Genomic DNA, 21803 nt, shown 5'->3' with positions numbered 1-21803 from the left:
GCCGGGCTTGGTCCATGGCGGGCACGTTTCACAGGCTTGCAACTAACCAGTCTGATTGCATACTCCAGTCCCTTCTGCGATAGGCCAATATCTGGGTAGCTAAGGTAGATTAAGCAGTCAACCTCTCAATCCTGCACGACATATCACTCAATGCCTTACTGTTGCCCGTCTGCACAGAGTTTCGGCTGCGGACATTTGGTCACTCCCCTTCGCCGAAATTCAATTCCAGCCCAATGACGATCCAATTGCATGTAGCAATGCAGATCAGAGTATCTTCCTGCAGCCTTATTTCATCTACCAAATAACCTCTTCCAACTAGCGCGACAAACTATGTATAGCAAGGCCCAGACGTACGTAATGTGCTCCCCGCAACGGTTCCGAATTGCGCCTCCCAAAAAAGGCGGGGGCTCCACCCGAAACGTGGAGCGAAACCCCTCGGGAATCATCTCCTGCCTCTCGGTTCTTCCTATCCCGACTCATCTTCGCAACCAGGCAACTCTCTGCAGCCATCGGAGTGGACGACTTGTTAGAACTGCCGCCGCCCGCCTCAAGACTCTCGATATCGCGTCAGATCACGTGGTCATGCCCAGAGCAGTCCGCACCTCTTCGTAACATCCCCGGCTTTGTGTGTTCGGAACTTGGACACGCGGGCTCGTCGCCGTTCGCTAGTCGCCTAAAATGGCCACTCGCACGACTACAAGCGAGACGAATTCCTCGGACAGTTCTTCAGAGGGTCCATCGCTGTCGAGACGCGGCACTTATGCATCCAAGGCAACGACGACCAATGAAAAGAAGACCCTTTTGGGTTGGATCAAGAAAACATGGGAGAAGACGGGCTTGGACCGACCAACTATCTTGTTGATGATGAAGTAAGTCTTTATGGTTGTCAATTGCGAAGTATTAAAAGTACCGTTGAAAGATTCTAACATCCTACTCTAAGAGGTGGACTTGCGCCAGCGATTGCTGTGTCAATGTAAGTCAACTCTCTCGCCACGCAGCCTTCTCAAGCGCATATCGCTGATCAGTCCTAGCTATCAAGCCACCGATGTTGCGAATGAGTATACCACTCTCGGTTACCTCATGGCCATTGTCTCAATCCTTGGCTTCGCTATCATGCCGAGGGCCAAGTTCATCCAAATGATAATCTTTGACGTGTTGGCCGTCTGTATTGCGGCCTGCTTTGCACTGTTGACGATGTATTCCAGTGTCAAAGCACGCGAACATACAAGCAACCAGACCACCGGCCAATCCTACAACTCATCAGCATCTGCCGTCAGTGGAGTATGGCTTTTCTTCCAGATTTGGCTTGTACACACGTTCCGTGCCAAATACCCTCAATTCCAATTCCCCGTGATCATTTACGCCATTTTCGCCAACGTCTCATCTGTTTATGCCCCGCAGATGGTGAATATGACAGCCGCAATTACCATGGTGGAACAGCTGCTCAGAACATTTCTATCTGGATTAGCCATTGCCACCGCTGTCTCGCTTTTCGTCCTTCCCATGACGTCACGCACGGCTGTCTTCAAGCAGATGGCAGGCTACATTGGGGGTCTTCGCTCTGCATTGGGTGCCCACGCAGTCTATTTCGAAACCTTAGAAAGCGACGACATGTTCGGTCGGGCCGAAACATATGACGACTCGCGCGAAAAGTTTGGCAAGAAGGGTAAAGTCTACAGTCCCGAGGCCGAGGACATTCGAGCTGCGATCCGGCAAATCACAGATCTGCATGCCAAATTGCATGGAGATTTATCTTTCGCAAAAAGAGAATTTGCGCTTGGTAAACTGGGTCCGGATGACCTGCAGTTGATCTTTCGCCACTTGCGACAAATCATGATTCCTGTGGTCGGGTTGAGCTTTGTTGTCGATATTTTCCAGAGGCTGTCCGATTACAACAGATGGAATGCGCCGCTGGACCCGAATGCCGAAACGGTTCCTGAGGAGATTCGCTCCCGTGCTGTGCGCGACTGGAATGATATTATGCGGGCAGTGCATGATCCTTTCGCCGAGATGATCCAGACCATTGATGAGGGACTACTGCATACCTCGTATGTCTTCCGACTGACAAAGCCGCCCAAGAAAACGGCATCTGCAGTACCTACGAATAGTGAAGCTGGAGAAGAGCCGAGAGATGTAGAAGCTTCGGCAGGAAATACCGCGCCCGGGGAGAAGGGTTTCACAGCTCATTTTGAGAAGAAACTGGGGGAGTTTAGAAGCGCGAAGCGCATCGCTCTTCAGACTTGGGCCGAGGAGAAGGGAATCAAACTGCCACCTGACTTCTTTGACCACCCTTCCTCCATGGGAAGTTTGAAGGGCGACTTTTTCTCTGCGTCTGCCTCGTTCCAGGATCGAAGTCGACGACAACTATACCTTTTCCTCTACGTACGTCTCATCCCACTCCATTTCAGGCCAATGACTATTGAGCTGATACTGACGATAAATCCCTAGATGGAGCAACTGCTTTATTCGACTGGAAAAACGGTCCTTGAGTTCGTTCGATACGCTGATGATGTTGCCGCCAAGGGGAAACTGTCACGAACTCGACTCATCATCCCTGGTTCCAAGCGCATGATCAAATGGGCCAAGAGCTGGTTGAAGCCCGAGGACAGCCATGAAGATGACAACATGGGCGATGTACATGCGCAAAATAGCAGCCTTGAGCTTGGCGAGGCATATAAGCACCGCAAAGACCCTGAGCACCTACCACCTAATACTGCGTTCCAAAAGATCGGCGACAAAGTCCGGGTGATTCCTTGGTTTCTGCGCTCGTTCGAATCTACCTATGGATTCCGAGTTGCATGCGCAACCATGACGATCGCAATTGTGGCTTTGCTACGTGATACTCAATCTTTCTTTACAAAACAACGTCTCGTGTGGGCGATGATCATGGTAAATCTCAGCATGTCCCCGACTTCTGGGCAGAGCATTTTTAGCTTCGTGCTACGAATTGCAGGTACATCCATCGCCATGGTGGCAAGTCTTTTAGTCTGGTATATACCGGGCCAGAAGACCCCGGGGGTTATCGTGTTCCTCTTCCTCTTTGTGTCTTGCGCATTCTACGTTCCCATCAAGATCTTCCGTTTCCGTGTCATTGGAATTATCAGCATCGTCACTACGACCATGATTATTGGGTACGAGCTTCAGGTTCGCAAGGTGGGTGAGAAGGTTGCCACCTCCAACGGGCAGCCGTTTTATCCAATCTATCTGCTCGCGCCGTACCGTCTGGCCACTGTCAGCGGAGGTATTGCGGTCGCGTTCCTCTGGACTTTCTTCCCATATCCTATTTCGGAGCATTCGGTACTCCGTCAAAGTCTGGGCGCATCGTTGTACCTCCTAGCCAACTACTACTCTATTATTCATGAGACAATTTCTGCTCGCATGCGCGGGGACGAAGGGGATATGACACTCAAGAGTTCTGCGGGTCGGAAGTTAGAGAAGGCTCGGCACAAGGTCTTCTCAAAACAGATGTTGATGTTGAATGGGCTGCGAACCTATTCAGAATTCCTGAAGTGGGAGGTTCCTGTTGGTGGGAGATTCCCAAAAAAGCAATACGACTCGATCATTGTTTGTGTTGAAAAGTGCGTTCCCCTCTGTCTCATTATTCCCTCAAATGACTGCTCGCTAACTCCTCTTCTACAGTATCGTGAGTTACCTCAGTTTACTCGGGTACGCGTCGGACACCTTGATGCGTCTCGGGGACGACGAAGATGACGAGACAGGCTCAGCCTGGATGCACGACTTCCGGCGGCTGGTCGGCACTGCCAACGTCACAACCCACGAGGTTACATCTCTGCTATGTCTCTTGTCGGCTAGCATCACCAACCGGCAACCTCTACCTCCCTACCTCAAGGCTCCCCGACCTTACAGCTTCTCCAAGCGCTTGGAAGCACTTGATAGTGATATCTTGAGTATCAAGCACATTGCCGAGCCGGGATTTGCCGCATTTGCAGTCTTGCAGATTTCCACTCGTTGCATTGTTGGAGACGTCGAAAGACTGATGCGGCACGTGAAGGGCCTTGTTGGAGAATTAGATTTTTCATTCCATGCCGTTAGTACGATGGATGCTAGAATTGCGGATTCGAGATATACCTCACGTGCGCCATCGAGAGTCAGCGTCAACGAGATTCAGGCGGCAGATCGCGAGAAGAAGGATTGAAGAGAAGTCTCGTTTTGAATGCGTGTATATACTGAGCTCTTTTGACGATTGTCCTTCAATTGGACTGTAATGACATTTACCTAGTACTACCGGTCAACGTGAAAAGTATTCTTCGAACCCTCTAGTTTCTGGGAAAGACATGACTGATTGTCCCAGCACAGTAGATGTCGCAATCGGCGAGAACCCCGCAGCCTTCTTCTCCGCATTCTCGGACATCTCCCTCCGCGTGTATTAACCCCAACTGAGAATTGAAAAGCAAGACAACCCACAACACAACTGATCAACCCGAAATGTCTCAGATCGAAATCAACCCCAGCATACTATCCCAGTCCGCAAACAACACCGTCCTGATAACCGGCGCTGCGCGTGGCATTGGCGCCGCAACAGCAGCTCTGTTCAACTACCACGGAGCAAACGTAGTAATCGCGGATCTAGCCCAGTTCCAAAAGGCAGCAGAGCATCTGATCGAGTCAACGTTTACAAACCCACAGCGTGCAATATTTGTTCCCGGGGATATTGTTGACTGGGCGCAGTTGACGTCTTGTTTTAAAGCTGCTGTTGAGAGGTTTGGAAGCATCGACGTTGTTGTTGCGAATGCGGGGATTATGGAGTCGAGTCCCGTTCTCGATATGAACTGCGTTGATGAGAATGGGGATTTAAGAGAGAGTACCGAGGCCAATAGGATTATTGAGGTTAACTTGAAGGGTACATTAAATAGTATGGTTCCATTGTCCTGACCTTGTCCCCTTTCTTTTATATTTGATATTAAAAAGATGATTTGGGAGCAGCACTTCGGTTAGGACTTTTTCACATGAAACAACCGAGCCATGCGACATCAACGTCTTCCAAATCAATAGTCTTGGTCGGTTCGACGTCTAGTTATTTCGGTGGCACAGGAGTCACGGCGTACGTTGCCTCGAAGCATGGCGTCCTGGGTCTTCTCCGTGCATCTCAATCTACGGCTCGTGGCCTTGGAGTCCGAGTTAACGGCATTGCACCCTTCCTGACTCCGACACATATCACGGCTGGGTTTGCGCAGAGGTGGAGAGACCAGGGTCTTGAGGAGAACACGCCCGAGCGTGTGGCTGAGGCGATTGCGTTGATTGCTTTGGATGAGACACGACAGGGGGATTGTGTTCTGGTAAGCAATGAAAACCCCTCGTCCATTGGCAAAGCTAATGCAAGTGGATCCTTAGGTCGCTGGCAAGTACCTGCGGGAACTCGAGTCGTCCAGGACGAAGTTGCTTCCTACCTGGATCGGGGCAGAAGTTGCAGAGTTCATGGGGCGCACTATGCAGTTCTTTGTTACTATCGGCGGATATGTACTGCCAAAGAAGTATTAAAATTTCAAGCATGTGCAAATGGTAGAGATTCAAAGTGGAAGAATAAATTATTTACATGTCGGTGATTGTAGAAAACACTTGTGTACAGTGAAGAAAGGAAATGACGTGCAAAAAGAACACCACCCACAGTAAAAGAAATGATAGAAGTGGACAGACACAGAAAACAAACGCTCCCATCAGATTTTCTATATCGTAACTCCTCATGCGACATTAAATCGGATTCATCATATTTGCGCTGGGTACCGCAGGTTCAGTCACGGCACCGCTTGAAGGGACAGGTGTAGGTTTTGTGACAGGAATAGGGGAGACGGTAGTTGGGACACTGATGTCAAGATGCGAAGGACTGCGACTGCTCCGGCTCTGGGACTGCTCTCCGCGAGAAACGCTGCTTCCAGCTGTACTGCTGCCAGACTTTCCACCGCGTTTGACCATTTTGCCGAGCACACCGACAATCTCGGCTGCGTCTTCGAAACTTTCGTCGTCCATGCCTTCTTGGGCATTGTAGACGTCCGCAATGGCGCGCTTTGCTAAACGGCGGGAGGCAACTGGGTCTTGTAGGCAGTCATAAAGGTATGCGGCATATTCCATCTTGACGGAAAGACGGAGGGGGTGTGAGCCTGGAAGCAATTTGTCTGCAAGCAAGGCGGCGTGATTAAAACACGCTGTGGCCGTAGTTGTATAGTCAAGAGGAGGAAGAAGGAATGAAGAAGCGGGCTGGGGTTGTTGGACCGGTGCTAAACCAGGCGGGTGAGACGTCATTTTGCTTTGCTTGGACGCGGTTCCCTCCGCCGCTGCCAAGGAATCTGGGTTATAGATCGAGTCGCGCTTCATGTCAGCTGGCGCCCCGGCGTCGGGTGGGATGATGATAGGTCGGTTGTAAAAGAGCACGAAGATATGGTAGAATGAGGCGCGAAGCTTATATGATAGCACCTTCAATTCGACGAATGCGGCTACCATGGGTAAGACATAATGTTCGAGTATGACGAGGCCTTCACGCGACAGCCATATAATGTGGTGATAGAGCTGAAGCGACTTCGTTTCGCGTGTGACATCTAATCGACGCAGTCGGCGGGCACGAATGAGTTTCTTAGAGAGCATCACCGACACCCCGAGTACTCTATAGAGCATTGCCGACAAGCAAGGGTTTTCGAGGGCTGTCCCGGCCGCAAAATTGCCCAAGGCCTTCTGATCCACCTCGGAGGAGGCCATCCATAAATCTATCACGAGACAATCTGAATCATCCAGATTGGGCGAGTCAGCCATGTGGTCGAATGCCATTTCGAGTCGATTTTGGTTGTGCATGGTTTTAGTGGGTATTATCAAACAGAAAACTAATTCAGCAAAAGGAGAGAATTTTGCATCCAAGGCTCGTTGGAATGATAAAAAAAAAAGGAAGAAAGCAAGTCTTAGGACGCGAAGCGACAAAACAAAGAAAGAAAAGCAATAAAGGGACTCACCTTGCTAGCGCGCGCAAACGATACCAGCCGAAGAACTTCAAACGACCCTCAAACGCAGCGGCTGCAGCATAGTCCGAGGCGCGAACCTGCCCGCGAACCAATCGACCTCGAGCGATCTCGGCGCTTCGGTAGATCTGAAAGAACTGATCTGACCGATCTCAAAAATCCTAGGCTTGAGCGCACACCGTTCAAGCAAACTTTCCAGGCTACTGAACTTTTGAACCTGCCGGTCTGGTAGATCCAAGAGATAGACTGCGGACGAGAACTACCTTCTTTCAGGATGTCGCCTCAGCCTCAATGGGTCTTGTTTCCTTCTGGACGTGACAAGTCCTTCGCCTACCACGACAACGCTTGAAAGACACCACGAAATTTGACCGAATTTAGACAGTGTCGAGTATTTCGCGTATTGGTAGGCGCTATCCTCGGTTCAACCACTCAAATCGGACGTATCGCAGCAGTCGCGCGACAGCTAGCAACGCAAGGCACGGTCGGAGGCAGGGAAAGGGGGACACTCGTGGTTTATTAGGAGGCAGGCTCGACGCATCGTGTGGTACGCTCACGCTCGGTAGGGAGGCGCGAGGGCCAGCGATACTCGTTGCCAACGCACAATCGGATTGTGCGGGGAAGAATCGCGGCCACACCCTGAAGAGCTTTGGAAGTGTCGTGGAATTGCTCAAGGCGATTGCCGTCCGCTCGACTGCGACGCTTGTAGAGTTGCGAAACAATGGCTGAAAAATAAATTATGGGAAACAGCCCGTGCTTTTTTCTTTAATGTATATTTACCGCACGCAAGGACGAAGCCTCTGCACGGATTTCCCCCTGATATGACGCATGGGAGCGAGATACCGGAGCGCGGGCTGGATTCGGGCAGCTAAAGAAGAGATATTGGTAACGTCGTACTGTCGTCATATCATACGATTATACACATGTGAATTCGCCAATAGAGACCATTTTACAGTGTATGGATACGTAGCAGATACCACAAGGTAATCATCATTATTACTAGTCGCGCCCGTTCCTCGAACGCAGTCCCACCAGCCTCGATTTGCACGAGTAACATAAGCCCACCTCAGCATTGTGCTTCGAATTGGAGTCTTCAGTCGGAAGAACCTAGGTTTACAAAAGTCAAGTCCATAGTAGAATTTCATAGTATAACCGATAAGCTATAGACTGATCCAATTTCTGATTGTTCGTGCTTCGTACTGTACCCAAATTCACTCCCAGCCTCTTTTTCGCCCTGGCCTTACGTTAGCTGTGTCCAGGCGAAAACAAGCGATTGTTGTGTTGTCTTGCAGCAGCCATGCATGAATCATTCAACGAGTCGCCTTACGATACGGAAATAAACGAAACCATCCCAAGATTTCGATAGCGCGCTACGTGGCAGCGGCTCACGACCAGGCTCCCAGTCGTCGCCTCATTCGAGCGCCCAATTGGCGCCGGACCTGCTTACTGGTTAAATTTCAGAAAGGGTTCCGGGGGCCAGGTTCAGCCAGAGAGAGCCTAAGGACAAGAAGATTCGAGGATCAAAAAGCACGGACTGCCACGTTGGCAGTGGCTGGTCGCTTGAGTACTCGGGGCGGGAGTATCGTGTACGAGGATCGCGAGTACAGCTGCACTGCTGGTCAATCGTGAATGCGGCCGAGATGTCAATTCGCCTATCCTGTTAGATATCGATCGAGTCTCCCAAATGGTCTGCAATGGCATGTTCAAGTGTCGGACCTGTCGATTGGTGCTAAGGTTCAGTTGATTGTCGAGGATCGGCTGGGAGGCGAAAGTTCAGCGGGGCCGACAGGATCAGAGCGACCTCGCAGTTGTGTACCGCTAACTTGGCAGCGTAGTAGTACACCGCCAGAATGATGTCGACTCGCTGTGGTGGCTGTTAGCTCTGACAACATTGTCATTTTTGCTATGACCCACCCTTTCCGTTTGACTATTCAGAGCAAGTTATGATACTATAATTCCCGACCAGATGATCATTATGAATTTTAAATTAGAGCCTCGAAAGAAAGTGAAGGGGAAAACGAGGCTGTTGCTGCATGTGTGCGTACTGGACTCCACCATGACAGAGCCAACGCTTTCACTAAAACTTTGGCTGTGGCTGTAGACATTGTTGATTAAGATATTTTTACGACTTCATTTGCTAAACAATCCAGATGGAGCCTTTACAAATCAATTCGTAAGTGTTCGTAGTCTTCCCGGCTACATATACTGTTTGGGTCCATTGTGACCGCGTTGTGCTTTAATTGCGTTCACCGTGGCAGTATACTCAAAGAAGAAAGTATGGCACCAAGGAAAAATCAGATGCCTGAGGTCTTTCAGCCTGTCGCTATGTTTTATGTTCTACATAATACCTAGAGCCACACTTACAGGACGCTTGGCGCCATAATCATGGAGGACAGAAGTGACTTCATGACCGCGACGACATATTAACCTCACCGCGGGCACTTGTCCGCTATATGCTGTACCGCGGCCATAGCCAACACAGATGGAGAACCCCGTGTGTACCTACTGTCAGGGAGCAAAGCTGGTGAGTGAGTACCAAGTTTATTTGTCTTAGAATATTTTTGGTCTTCATGTTTTTCTCTCCCCTTTCTTTCATAATGTTTATGATTTCATCTAGATTCGTCGAAGAGTTGATTCCAGAGCCAGCGAGATCAATGCAATACCAGAAGTAGAAGTTTCTGCCTCCTTCAAACATGTAAGCGAGGCCAATGTATTTAAACACGATCGGACCTTTTCCGAAATTCAATTCTGCACCCAGCTTCATACTATCATCTACGTTCCAGTCATCCTTGTACTCAAGGTCCTCGAGTTTTGTGCCCCAACCCCCGGGTGGTGGGTCAAAATCTGCGTTAACGTTGGATACAGGTTTTGACAGTGACCGGCTTAAAGCAAAAGCTATTGTGCTGAATATGATAATGGAGTCGAGCTTTGAATAGTTAAAGTGAGTTATCGTGAGTGAAAGGTAAAAACGTTCATGCTCCAACTTTCAAGCCGTCGCCGTTCAAATGGATGGACATGTGGTCAGTTAGGTGACAGTGAAAGTCATTTTTCTTGGAATTTAACTAGCCCAATCCCTTTAACTGCAAAAGTCACCCGAAATATCGACACATCATAAACGCGACAAAAACACAATAGACCATATGTAGTTGTTGTCAAGGTTGTCAGCAATGGCCGGATTCAGATTGAAATGAAGAACGCATTCGAATGAATTTGAGAAATGAAGTCCAATATATCTAACATTTATCATAGTTCCTGAGTATGTTCTCCTCTAGCTTCGATCGCCATTCCATCAATTACCAACTCCCCTCTGAGCCCCATCTATCATGCCAGCGGCCCTGGAAGACTACGTGTATAGAGGGTAATTTCAAGGTAGAAGCTCAATTAACAAACGCTTTGATAAAAGGAGAATTGACAATTATTTCAAATTGGAAATTCTTGTGTATGCTTCTCGTTTATCTTTCGTGAAGATTAAATTACGGGGTCAACTCAGGTCATGGCTTCAATATTGTCAGGATATACCAAACCGTTTTGCCTTCGAATTTCGTTCATGACATCCATTATTACGACGGACTCGTCCAACCCCTCATATTGACCTTCTTTCCTTCCTTCAATCAGTGCCATGGCTGCCTCATTTGCCTCCCAGATCATGATACTAAATATACAAAATTTGATAAGTGATAGCCACAGATGGGTCTTCTTGACACGTAAGTCGCTGCCTTCCTTTTCGGGAAATTTTCCGCTCCGACAGAGTTGAAGGCTGAACGGAGATGGTTGTGACCGATACTTTTACCAAAGCATGTAAATCATATCTTTCAATGAGTGTCTTCACTTTCTCTGGAAAGCTGTAACCAACTTATAAATGAGTGAAGATCCCGGATTGTCTAAAAATTCCTAAGAATGCACTAGTTCCTATGCTGCTTACTACGGTTTTACCGTGGATCAAGTAAGATCTTTTAATCATGGCGAGTTTTGACCAATAATAACATGCACAAGTTTTCACTTAAGGGCAACACGGCCGTTATTAGCGGCGGTGTACGAGGTTTGGGCTTCGCTTTCGCCGAAGCCCTTGCTGAAGCTGGAGCGAATATTGCCATTTTGGACATCGGTACACCTCAAGCCGGATCGCTAGAGTCTCTAGCTGCAAAATGCTTTGTGAAGGTGGAAGCGTACTAAGGTCTATGTTTCATCCAGAAAGCAAGTGAACGAGGTTGTTGAGACCATCGAAAAGGAGTTCGGAAACGTGGATGTCAAGTACGCCATTCCTAGTGCGACCTTTGGTTCAAAAACTAACCCTTAATCTCAGCATCAACGCCGCCGGGGTCGCTACTGATGAGCCTTTCCTTGCTACATCCGACAAGAATCTTAGCTCCACATTTAACGTCAACGTAAGTGAGAGCTTCCAGGTTTACCTAACTCAAGCTTATGGAATTGATATAGTTCGTTGGCTCTTTCCTAGTTGCCCAGGCTTGTGCCAATTCTATGGTTAGGAAGTGGGAGAAGCTTGGTAAGCCGGAGCTAGAAGATGCTCCTCGAATTGGCTCTATCATCTTCATTTCGTCTGTTGCAATATCAGCACCTCGGTACAGCAAATCAGCTGCTATACAGGGTCCAAGGCGGCTATGCGTGGCCTTGTAAAGCCCCTTGCGATGGAACTGGCCCAATACGGTATCAGGTCAATTCGCTGTCCCCTGGCTCAACACGAACGGACATGATGAGAAGGTGGAGCAAACCTTCCCCGACCTCCTGAAGCAATTCAACCAAGAGTCTATGTTTGGGCGTGTGGGTGAGCCAGAGGAGCTTAAACCCGCTATTCTTTATCTCGCTTCTGGCACTTGGAAAACTGGACAAGACCTATTGGTCGATGGAGGCGTGAGCTCTTGGAAGCACCGAGGCAATTGGTAGGCGAGAGGAATCTGGCGATGAAGATTTTTCAGTCAAGGACCAGTTCTTTACTGTGATCTGATTCACAATTTTGAAATTTGGAATATTACTTAGTATCACATTAGACTATGAAGGTCATGTCACTTCGCTAATTTCAAAGATCTCCCGTCTGATCAAATCATTGCAAGCCGTTACACATATAGTGGGCTAGTGAGATGCAATTACAACGCAGTTATATTTCTCCCCTTGGTATAATTTGAATTGTTGTAGGAAGTTAAATATTAGAACAATTATGGCAAAGTGCCCTGACAATCAATTCTCTTCAGAACTTTCCCCACCAAAAGAGCCCCTAACAACTGGGGCATCATACTCAGCAGTCTTTGATTCAATGTGAATGAATAATTTTGGAATTACGCATTGGCATCAATCTTCTCAGTGACGGTACCATCCTCCTGCACGACAACCTTGTCCAGGCTGAGGGAAGCCTTGACTGGGTTGGGCTGCTGGTACACCCACTCCAGCTCTTCGAGAGTACGGCCCTGAGACTCGACACTAAAGCAAATGGAGTTAGTATTGACAAAAGCTCTTGGGCAGAGGGAAATGGGTTAGTGGGGTTAAAAAGTGATAAACATACCAGAACATCCACCAGAAGAAGACCTCAAGGAGATCCCAACCGACAAAGATCCAGAAGTAGTTGGTGGAAATGTTGCCGAGACCAATGGGAGAGGCGAATTGACTGATGAAACTGATGGAGCTGACCATGAAGCCAGACAGGGCCAGACCCTTGGCACGAGTGGTAGTCTCCAGAGCTTCAGCGGGGACGACACCTTGCAGAGGAGTGTAGGTGAAGGAGAAAACGACGTTGAAGAGGTAGTAGAATGCCAAGGCAGCCTGACCCTTCGACTTGCTGATGGTTCCGGTCTGAGCGATAGGGATGGAGATGGCAGCATTGATTGCCATAGTAATAGCGCAGGCTGTTGTCAATTTTGATTAGCCAAGTTATCAAGCAATGGCGGCCAGACACTGGCTCTGTAACTCACCCAGGGTTCCGAAGATAAGCACTGGACGACGAGGCATCTTGTCGGTCAAGCAGACAGCGGTACCAGCGCCAATGGCGGACACAATCGAGTTGACAACATTCAGGAGCAGTTGAGTAGAGCTAGACTTGTATCCGAGAATGTTGAAGATGGTCGAGTTGAAGTAACCAAGACCGTTGCCGGACCACTGACCGAACACGGAGATCATGATGACCTGTGCGAAACGCCAGCGACCGCTGTGTGTGAAAAGGAAAGGACGGTCTGTTGATTTTCAATTAGTTTTTTGAGCAGGTCCATGTGCCTGAGAGCGGGAGGAGGCTATGACTTACAGTCCCACCATCTCTTATCAATACCATCAATGCGAATACCCTCCTTCATCTCCTCGATTTCCAAGCGAACAAGGCGAGCGCTGGGGTCGCCGTTACCGTGGTACTTGACCAGGAATGCAGTTGCCTCCTCCTCACGGCCTTGAGCGAGCAGCCAACGGGGCGATTCGGGAATGAACCAAACGAACACAATGACGAGAACACATGCGAAGCACTGGCAGATGAAGGGAATACGCCACTGCCAGTTGTTACCCATGAAGTTTGTGCCGTAAGTGATAAGAGCAGCAGGAATACTACCACCGAACCAACCGCAGTTGTAGAAACCTAGTCCTTCGTCAGAAATCGTATAGTCACGGCAAGACCAGAGAGATACTGACCGACGGCACGTCCACGCCAGTGGGGCGGAGCAATCTCAACAGCGTAGGCGGGCGCTGACACCACCATGACTTGAATACCAACACCGAGGATGAAACGACCAACAACGAATTGAGCCAGGGTCCTTCCAGATGAGATAATGATCGAGCCGATAATGATAATCCAGGCGCCGATGAACATACACTTTCGGCGACCAAGTCTGTCGGAGATAACCGCACTGAATGGGGTTGTAACAATCGAGCCACTAATCGGAGTAGCGAAGTCGTGAGTCATGTTATATCGCAAATAACGGGATATGTAATTGAAAGATTGACACTCACACTGTGTAGAGGGAGGTGACGACCGAGACCTTCTCACCGGTCAGACCGGTGTGGAACACATTTTGGTAGTTGTCCATGGCGAGGACGGATCCCATCAGCGAACCTGTATGATTTTAGTGTCTCTCTTTTAGTAGCAATCCCAAGAATCTGACATCGATTCAGGATCGGGGGTCGAGATTACTACGTAGACCTACCATCATAACCGTTAGCGCAGGCGCAGAGGAAGGCGACAAAGATGCAGACTGGAATTTGGAAATAGTTAGCGATTGAATCTTTCGGAGCTCAAAAATGAACTCGTGGTTTTCAAAATACTCACAGTAAAGGTGAATCGAGGTCTTGCTCCACCGTTCAATCTTGGTCTCTTCGATAGCTGCGAACAATTCGGCCTATTCTCGATCAGATCCGGAATGGCTTCAAAAGAAGTTGTCCAAGCTCACATTGTGAACCTCCCTGGTCTTCGCGCCAGCTCTCTTGGCCGTCTCACCATACCCCGCAATAACATGCGCGGTGTCCTCGACGGCGGTCGAAATGCCGTGGACTTCCTCGGGGGCCTGTTTCTCCGACATGGTTGTAAAGGTGTGCAACGGATACCTCCGGCTGGCCAGTACTGATTCCGGTTTGCGAAGTGATACAAGGTATAAGGCTATGTAGACAGTGGGGATGGCTGAGACTTATATACCACGCGATCGTTTCGAGGACAACCTGACAGGGTTCAATCTGTAGGCGGAGGCTAGTCAAATTTGGGATCTTGCGGAGACCTGACAACCCTGTGACCCCAGGCCCCCGGATCCCATCAGCAGCTAGAGATCCTGGGGTGTGGCGTGCACGAGTAGCTCCGTATCCTGATTGGAATCGGGGGATTCCCCAGTGAGACCAGATATCTCCAGGTGGCAGACATGAGTCGAGGATCGTCCAAAAAGAATCAGGACGTGGTTTCTGGGGTATCGGCCCTTTGTTCCGTGGAAGCTGGAAACGAGGCAATAATTGGTTCGGTACCACGGGGAAGTGGGCGCCCCTATACCTTTTCTTTCTTGGGCTGCCAATGCAAATTCATAATGGGAAATAGCTCCAGCACTTCGAATTGTGGTCATAAAAATCTAACTAGATTAGGCTTAGCTGATGCACATGAGAAGTCCCGTTTCATTCCAGGCCCGCGGTCCTGTTGTGAAGCCCGTCGTGACTACGGGGCCCCGGTGTTCTTGCGTGTTCTTAGAAAATTGAACATTCATTCAACCCAATCTGCCCTGATATTATCGTGGATCTCTTTGAATTCTGAAGGCTCAGCCAACAAAGTCTGCCACTCGGCGACACCAGAACTGTGCTGCGCGTGAAGCCAATGCTAGTGCGGAGCCACTCTCCGTGGTTAATTCTACACGGGTCCGCCCCCACAAACCGCTAGGCCGGTTCTAGACGGGCAAATCCAGCTCGCTAGGCTGGTTTCCTGCTTCCTCGGACAAGGGGCTTTCTCGGAAAGGACCGTTTGTTCAATTTCGGCCCGAGAGCCCATACATGCTCCTTGAACTTAGACCTCGAGGCTTTCTGTTAAGCTTAGGTCCTTGACGCATTCGAGTCGGCTAGCCTTTGAAGCCATTCAATACGCCTTCGCATCTATCCAGGTTGCTTTGAAATGGGCAGAAATGGAGCCATACCGACTGCTAGTTTGATTATTTCCTCGCTAAGGAGAGCAGATTATAGAATGTCGATACATAGCTGAGCTCCTACACATACTGTAATTGATTACTGCTGCACGGGCAGTCCCGACACATACTTAGACCTTGAAACTTAGCGAGTGAAGGTCATGCGTGCGGCCGTGAGCACTTCCAAATTCTTAGCTCGCGCCGACTGCCAAGAGTTTTGGTATGTTTGCTAGCCAACTGGAGCCCAGCACAAACACAGCTTCTGAGTTGACAGGTCTTTTGATCTTTAGTGAAAATTCCAATAAACTGGGTCGTGACTCGTGAGTACGTTTGCCGTGTCGACATCCACGCCTTTTACGCAGTTGGAACATTCGGCTAGAATGACCAGAATGAGCCAAGGATCAGGAAGAACTCCACCACAGTTCTCTTGAGCCAAGTAATCAATATCCAGACTCCTTTGAGCAGCTTCCGCTCTCTGGGCCGTAGATGTGGGCGACGAATGATGGTTGGAATGGCCACAACTTTGGGGGGCGGATTTCTGACTCGCTGGAGCAGAGCAGACTGTTAGAAGCGAGGTGGTGGAGACCACTTCATCTGCCGAGGTTATCTAGTGGAGATCACCCCATACGGTTGGTGGGTAAGTAACTCCGTACTCCGTACATACTAGAGACTCTACAACACTTTGAGGCCTTATGCTCAAATACGTTCAAACATAGCTTGACTGCACATGCACATGATAGCAATCTTCGAATGATGCATACTCTGATTTTGATGTTCTTACCATATGCTAGTAATCTACTTCTCAACAGTTCCCTTCGGATATCATTTGGCTTGTTATGGTGCTCCTTCCCACGCGCAGGATCGAAATTATCCCCTTCTCGATCGCCCTGGTACCCGATATCTGCCTAGCTTGCCGCCAACGGGCTTGGGTCCGTATCTTTTAATCAAATATCCACACACTTTGCTATGAGTAATAATGAGCGCCCCTTCTTTCTGCAATCTAGGAGTTTCCCGCCTCATAAATAATGTCGGTCCAAGGAGCAAAGATCGGCAGTCAAGACAGAGCATCGGCACGCGAAAAAGATGCCGCGCCCGAATGCCATGAGATTGTTCCGGTTTCACGTCTCGTCTCAATTTCAAGCCGTCCGATGGCCGACATGTTTCTCCTCCGTCTCGCCATGTCTGGGCGAAAAGATGATCCAAGCATGTCCGGAACTACGGCGGATATCCGGAGACCATATGCCACGGCGTGCCGACCGTGTGCTAAGAATCAAGTGAAGCATGTTTAGAGTCAGGCTAGGGGCTACTGCAAGTGAACGGTGAGTGGCGTCGGCATGGGCATGGGTGTAAGAGTGGGCATGAGCGCTCGTAAGATGCAACGCTATTAATTATCCACCACGCAATAATCGGGCCGTGACCCGGCCAGACGTGTTTGCGGTTTGATTAAAGGTTAATCTCTCACAATGACCAAGGAGCGCATGGTTGAAGGCCAATCGCCAACGTTGAGGTCGGATGCTTGCTGAGACTTGCTATCCCGATTTGAGTAGTGCGAATACTCAAAATTCCGAGAGTGTTCTGTAGATATTGAATAAGGTAACAAGGCGAGCATAACTACGGAGTAGATGACGCTAGAACTACAGTTGTTGACCAAGACATCCTTAGTAAAGATACGCGGAAGAATTAGATATGATCGCCGGTTTCATTTCCGGGGGTCCCAATGCATACATTGATGAACCTCGCCTTCGAATAATGCGTAAAGTTTTGATAAAGTTTTGAAAACAAACCTGTTAGTGGCAATGATTAGCACACCTGAAACAACAAGAGCGGCCCTTCGGTTTCTGTATTATTGCTTTCCCGAAAAAATGTTCCTGTGAGTACAATGGCCGGTTTGACGGTCATACAATATCGTCAAATAATCCCAAATGCCAACCTTGGGCCAGTTAATTAATTACCCATGTGGCATGAAAAACAATTCGAACTATGAGTTGTGTGTGATATATAGTTGAAATAAAACATCATTATTGAAGTTTCAAGAGGGGGAAAAAAAGCAAGGCCAACGCCGTGGACAAAGTACGAAGTGTACATATATATCTTAGCACTCCAGCTGGGAGGTGAGGTTCTGGATGCGGTGGAGTCAGACCGGGACTCTTGTAAACCTGTTAGAACAGTTCCAGGTAACTAGGTAGGGTAGGATTGTACTTCATCAGGGACTCTGATTGAACAAAAGAACCAACAAGCCTTTCAAGTCTGATTTCCTTCTCCGTGACAGCTAGAATGGAATGTCATCAGCATGGGCTGATCTTACGCTGACAATACTGGAGTATTCTCCGCTTCCCCACCACGGCAAGTTCTCCAAGACCCATACACATCGCAGGAGACCAACTGCAAAAGCACCAAGCCTGCACTCCATCGGGCCAGCGTTTCGAGTCGCGAAGAGTAATGATAATTCCCACCTCATGATGCTCCAAACTCTCAGTATTGGAACTAGTGGCATTGACTGCCCTGATTTTAGGGGGGGGGGAAAAGCCTGTCAGAAGTGCGAGGCAGTGGAACAGAGGCTCGACGGAGAAGTCGACACGGAAGACTGACCAACTGCCGGGTGTCAGCATTAGTGGGGACCGTGAGCGTGTTGATGTCCGTTGCAGAGCTTGGCCCCCGCTTACGGCTGACTCCTTGAGTTCCAGTCTTGTACTGTATACCATTTGTTTTATTTTTGATATTGATCCCTATCGAAACGATTAGTCTCACGTCATGCAGTAATTCATGCACGTGTGACCTTGGCATAGACTGTGATTTTCAATATGGGCTTGGTGGTGTAGCATTATGCAAAGTGCCTTGGAAACGGCAGAGACATCATGCTGCTTACTATTCTAACCTCGCAATTCTTCCAGCCTTATCTTGACACTAGCAGCTAACGAAGGCATGGCTTCGGCCACGTCGATGACGATCATTGTCAGAGGCTGGCTCGGCGATGAAGGGGATGAGATGAGAATAGGATGATAATATGCCCCTTATTCATCCTTCAATTTTTGATACCATCCCGGCACCCTTCACCGTTTTTCTGGGCTTCCAACGCCTGAAGAAGGATTGCCGAAAAGATCAGTGCGGACGACGAGTTCATTTGACACAGAATCCTCCGCAGATATCGACGGTGCAGTATTCGACTACGGTATCTTTGGAGGTGAAACATCTGGCCTTGGGGTAGCCAGGGACTCACAGAAGACCCCAATATCCGAGCCATTATTCTCGAAGCGGGAACAAATCGTCTCAACGATCCCCAAATCCTGATTCTGGGGTTAGTCCGGCAACGTTCGAGGATCCACATATTTTGACTGAAATTTCTGGTCGATTCCCTAGGTACGCTTCTCCAGTCTTCGATATTCCTGAAAGAGTGGGACTTTGAGCAGATATTGCAATTTAGGAGCAATTCAACGGTCACAAGTTGCTAGCAGACAAAGGACGCACTCTGGGAGGGTCGTCCGCAATCAGCATGGGCATGATTGTTTACCCATCACGACCCGGGCTAAATGCCTGGGAAGTATTGGGGAACCCCGGCTAGATTTGTGAGGGCTGTGGCCATATATTCGCAAACTCCAGAAATCGACACCCCGTCAGATGACAACCGAGAGTTCTTCAAGGGGATGAAATATGACGAGAATAATCAGGATACCGATGGCCCTGTACATGTGTCATTCGGCGTTCAGTACATGCCGTTCCATTCTGCATGGTTGGAAACTTCGGAGGCATTGGGGTATCCGCAACTCGAAGATCCGATCAACGGTTCTGGAACTGGTCCATTTGTCACTCCTGTTCCATTGATCCGGTCTCCCACACGAGAAGCCATTCCAGCGCGGCGTATCTGGGCCAAGATGTTCAGGCTCGACCAAATCTGAGGGTTGTGATGGGCGGGCGACTTGGTCGAGAGGGCTGTGTTGAACCAGAGAAGTGAGGGTGTTCTCGCCTGTGTTGTTCGGTTCATCAAGGATCAGAAGAGTTTCACGGTTTCGGCCCAAAGGGTAGATATCTTTGCTGTAGGGACGACGCAGACGCCTCAAATATCGGAGCTGTCCAGTATTCGAAGATCGTCATTGCTTCAGGCCCGTGGAATCATCCCGATCATTGGCCATGCGGGTGTTGGTGAGAACGTACAAGACCATGGAATCGTACCCTTCGATTATGAGATAACCGATGGACTTCCCTCGGGGAACATGGCCAGAGACCCTGCAGTTGCCGCAGCAGCAATGGCTGCATATCAGAAAAGCAGCCCAGGTCCAGGTTCTCCCCGAGAGGGAGATGATCCGACGAGAATCTTTGGTCTCAGTCATCCAGGATTCTTCATCAGTCTTGTGACTTCACTCAGTTACCCTCTTTCCCGGGGCTCTGTGCATATTCAATCTGCCAATCTAGAAGACGTGCCAGTAATCAATTATGGAATCATTCGCCATCCAGTTGACCTCAACCTACATGTCCGGCATAGCATGTCGCTGGGCTGGACAAGTTTGCAGAGGCTGAACCGATGGCGTCGCTACTTCAGAAAGGGGTGAGCGCCTGCACACACTGGAACCTTTAACAAAGTTTGATAGAACAAAAGAACTGTGCAAGGAGCCCGTGATATCGATGTATCACGGCAGTGAGACGTGTGCTATGATGACTCGAGAGGACCGCGGTGTCGTGGATCCTAAGCTGGAGATTTATGGGACAAAGAAATTGCGTGTTGTAGACGCCAGCATCTTTGTCGGAGCCTCGAGACAATATTTAAGCAACGGTATTTGCGGTCGCTGAAAAGGCTGCTGATATTCTTCAGGATGATCAGGTGAGAGGTTCGATATGAATAGCCAAATAGACGCAAGCTGCATTTTTGGGGCTGAGTAACATTATTTTACATTTGCCTGGGCATATATTCAACATAAAGAAGGTTTAAAATCGATAAGAGTACTTCTCCGATGGCTGACCATCAAGCTCACTGATCGGGCTATTCCCCAGCTCAACTGCCCGGTCATGACCCGCTAGTTCCACCACCCGAGACCCCGGAGCAGGACGTACTGATGACATGCCGCTCGATGAATTAGGCGCCTTATCTGAGTTGTCCGTATATGCCGGCTGTGCATATCCAGCTACCATCATTGGTGACTGTGGGGAATATGGACGACGTGGATCTCCGGAAATCGAGCCAGATGTTGGGCCAGGTAGCTCTTTGACATCGGTAAGGTTCTCGCTCTTGCGGTTCCGGCGTCCAAAATAGAAGAATAGTCCCCCGATGATGGCCACTCCACCCAAAACTCCAATCACGATGCCGGCGATAGCGCCGCCTGAAAGAGAGGATGAAGAGCCATTACCCGCAGCACCAGGGTTTGTGGATGTGGATGTGGAGGTGGCGGTGGGAGTCGACGATGTGGACATAGAGGTCGTAGACGTGGAGGTAGAAGTTGATGTGGAGCTGGAAGCTGATGTTGTAGGAGTCGGAGTCGAGGTCGAAACAGACGTAGAAGAAGAATCTGACTCGGAGTATATCTGGACGCCGTGGAATGTCGTGCTCGCGTTCTTGCTCCAAGCGTTACAAGAGAGACCCCCTCTATCCGTGCACGTAGCATCGTAATATATCGAGATACAAAGACCCGAATCCTCGGGATCCCAGGAGAAGAGTTTCCCTCCAGCTAGGTCTATTTGCGTGCAGTTGTCCGTTCCAGTGTCATGTAGGATGGTGGCATTTCCGGTCGCATTGGTGTACAGAAAAGTCCATGCGTCCACGAGCGGAATCAATGAGAGTGTGTATAGCCAGAGATTCATCTTGACGACGCGGCCGACGTGGCCGTGGAGGAGTTCCAGATGAACGAATACAAGGTAGAATTAAGCTCAAAGCAAGAATCAGGGAAGATACTCGTCTCTAAATATGGGACCAGCAGACACGGAGAGCGTCAACGCGCGACGACAAGCCGATCTCGTATTCGATGAGGCTTCATCTGTGCATGATTGTCCCTGGGGGCCAGTGAGAACCATGGGGTGGACCCCACACAGGGCGCAGGGGCAGATCGCTGCTGTGACGGGCAGAAGATCGCCCAGCAATCTAAGCCGTGCAGATTTCGGCGTCATTTGCATTCCCCAGCATTGAAGAGGGCACGGAGTTTTGGCGCACTCTCATTACAAAAGGCTTGAGGAAAATGATGATGTTATTGTCCGAAATGACGGACAACATGAATAATGCTATTTTGTTAAGTGTATTCCGTCCTCGTTGACAAGCCTCGTATCCCAGACCCCGGTCGTTCTCTCA

The 21803-nt window shown here is 49.3% G+C and overlaps 7 protein-coding genes across 7 annotated transcripts; 4 read left to right on the top strand and 3 right to left on the bottom strand.

Annotated features, from left to right (window-relative positions):
* Positions 1–678: 678 nt before the first annotated feature.
* Positions 679–4156, top strand: N7458_006439 (uncharacterized protein; the record flags this gene model as incomplete). The annotated part of the gene is made up of 5 exons (XM_056909821.1): positions 679–869; positions 941–973; positions 1032–2382; positions 2449–3578; positions 3640–4156. 5 exons carry the CDS (start codon positions 679–681, stop codon positions 4154–4156), a joined length of 3222 nt encoding a protein of 1073 aa, XP_056765525.1.
* Positions 4157–4446: 290 nt separating this feature from the next.
* N7458_006438 (SDR family NAD(P)-dependent oxidoreductase) lies at positions 4447–5499 on the top strand (the record flags this gene model as incomplete). Its single annotated transcript, XM_056909820.1, has 3 exons — positions 4447–4861; positions 4930–5297; positions 5353–5499. 3 exons carry the CDS (start codon positions 4447–4449, stop codon positions 5497–5499), a joined length of 930 nt encoding a protein of 309 aa, XP_056765524.1.
* Positions 5500–5709: 210 nt separating this feature from the next.
* erg27 lies at positions 5710–6777 on the bottom strand (the record flags this gene model as incomplete). Its single annotated transcript, XM_056909819.1, has 1 exon — positions 5710–6777. The coding sequence occupies one exon, from the start codon at positions 6775–6777 to the stop codon at positions 5710–5712; it is 1068 nt and encodes a 355-aa protein (XP_056765523.1).
* Positions 6778–10646: 3869 nt separating this feature from the next.
* N7458_006436 (uncharacterized protein) lies at positions 10647–11861 on the top strand (the record flags this gene model as incomplete). Its single annotated transcript, XM_056909818.1, has 7 exons — positions 10647–10663; positions 10866–10902; positions 10953–11089; positions 11151–11210; positions 11263–11344; positions 11397–11539; positions 11597–11861. 7 exons carry the CDS (start codon positions 10647–10649, stop codon positions 11859–11861), a joined length of 741 nt encoding a protein of 246 aa, XP_056765522.1.
* Positions 11862–12250: 389 nt separating this feature from the next.
* Positions 12251–14464, bottom strand: N7458_006435 (uncharacterized protein; the record flags this gene model as incomplete). Its single annotated transcript, XM_056909817.1, has 9 exons — positions 12251–12392; positions 12475–12814; positions 12881–13138; positions 13207–13527; positions 13581–13822; positions 13899–14001; positions 14093–14140; positions 14215–14284; positions 14336–14464. 9 exons carry the CDS (start codon positions 14462–14464, stop codon positions 12251–12253), a joined length of 1653 nt encoding a protein of 550 aa, XP_056765521.1.
* A 4598-nt stretch (positions 14465–19062) lies between these two features.
* Positions 19063–20317, top strand: N7458_006434 (CAZyme family AA3; the record flags this gene model as incomplete). Its single annotated transcript, XM_056909816.1, has 3 exons — positions 19063–19406; positions 19482–20075; positions 20119–20317. The coding sequence occupies 3 exons, from the start codon at positions 19063–19065 to the stop codon at positions 20315–20317; spliced, it is 1137 nt and encodes a 378-aa protein (XP_056765520.1).
* Positions 20318–20452: 135 nt separating this feature from the next.
* On the bottom strand, positions 20453–21322 carry N7458_006433 (EGFR-like transmembrane domain-containing protein; the record flags this gene model as incomplete). Its single annotated transcript, XM_056909815.1, has 1 exon — positions 20453–21322. The coding sequence occupies one exon, from the start codon at positions 21320–21322 to the stop codon at positions 20453–20455; it is 870 nt and encodes a 289-aa protein (XP_056765519.1).
* Between the last annotated feature and the right edge of the window lie 481 nt (positions 21323–21803).

This window comes from Penicillium daleae (assembly GCF_028827525.1).
Source record: "Penicillium daleae strain IBT 16125 chromosome Unknown utg000006l_segment0_segment0, whole genome shotgun sequence".
Classification (NCBI taxonomy): Eukaryota; Fungi; Ascomycota; class Eurotiomycetes; order Eurotiales; family Aspergillaceae; genus Penicillium; species Penicillium daleae.
This window is presented reverse-complemented; position numbering and strand designations above follow the sequence as displayed.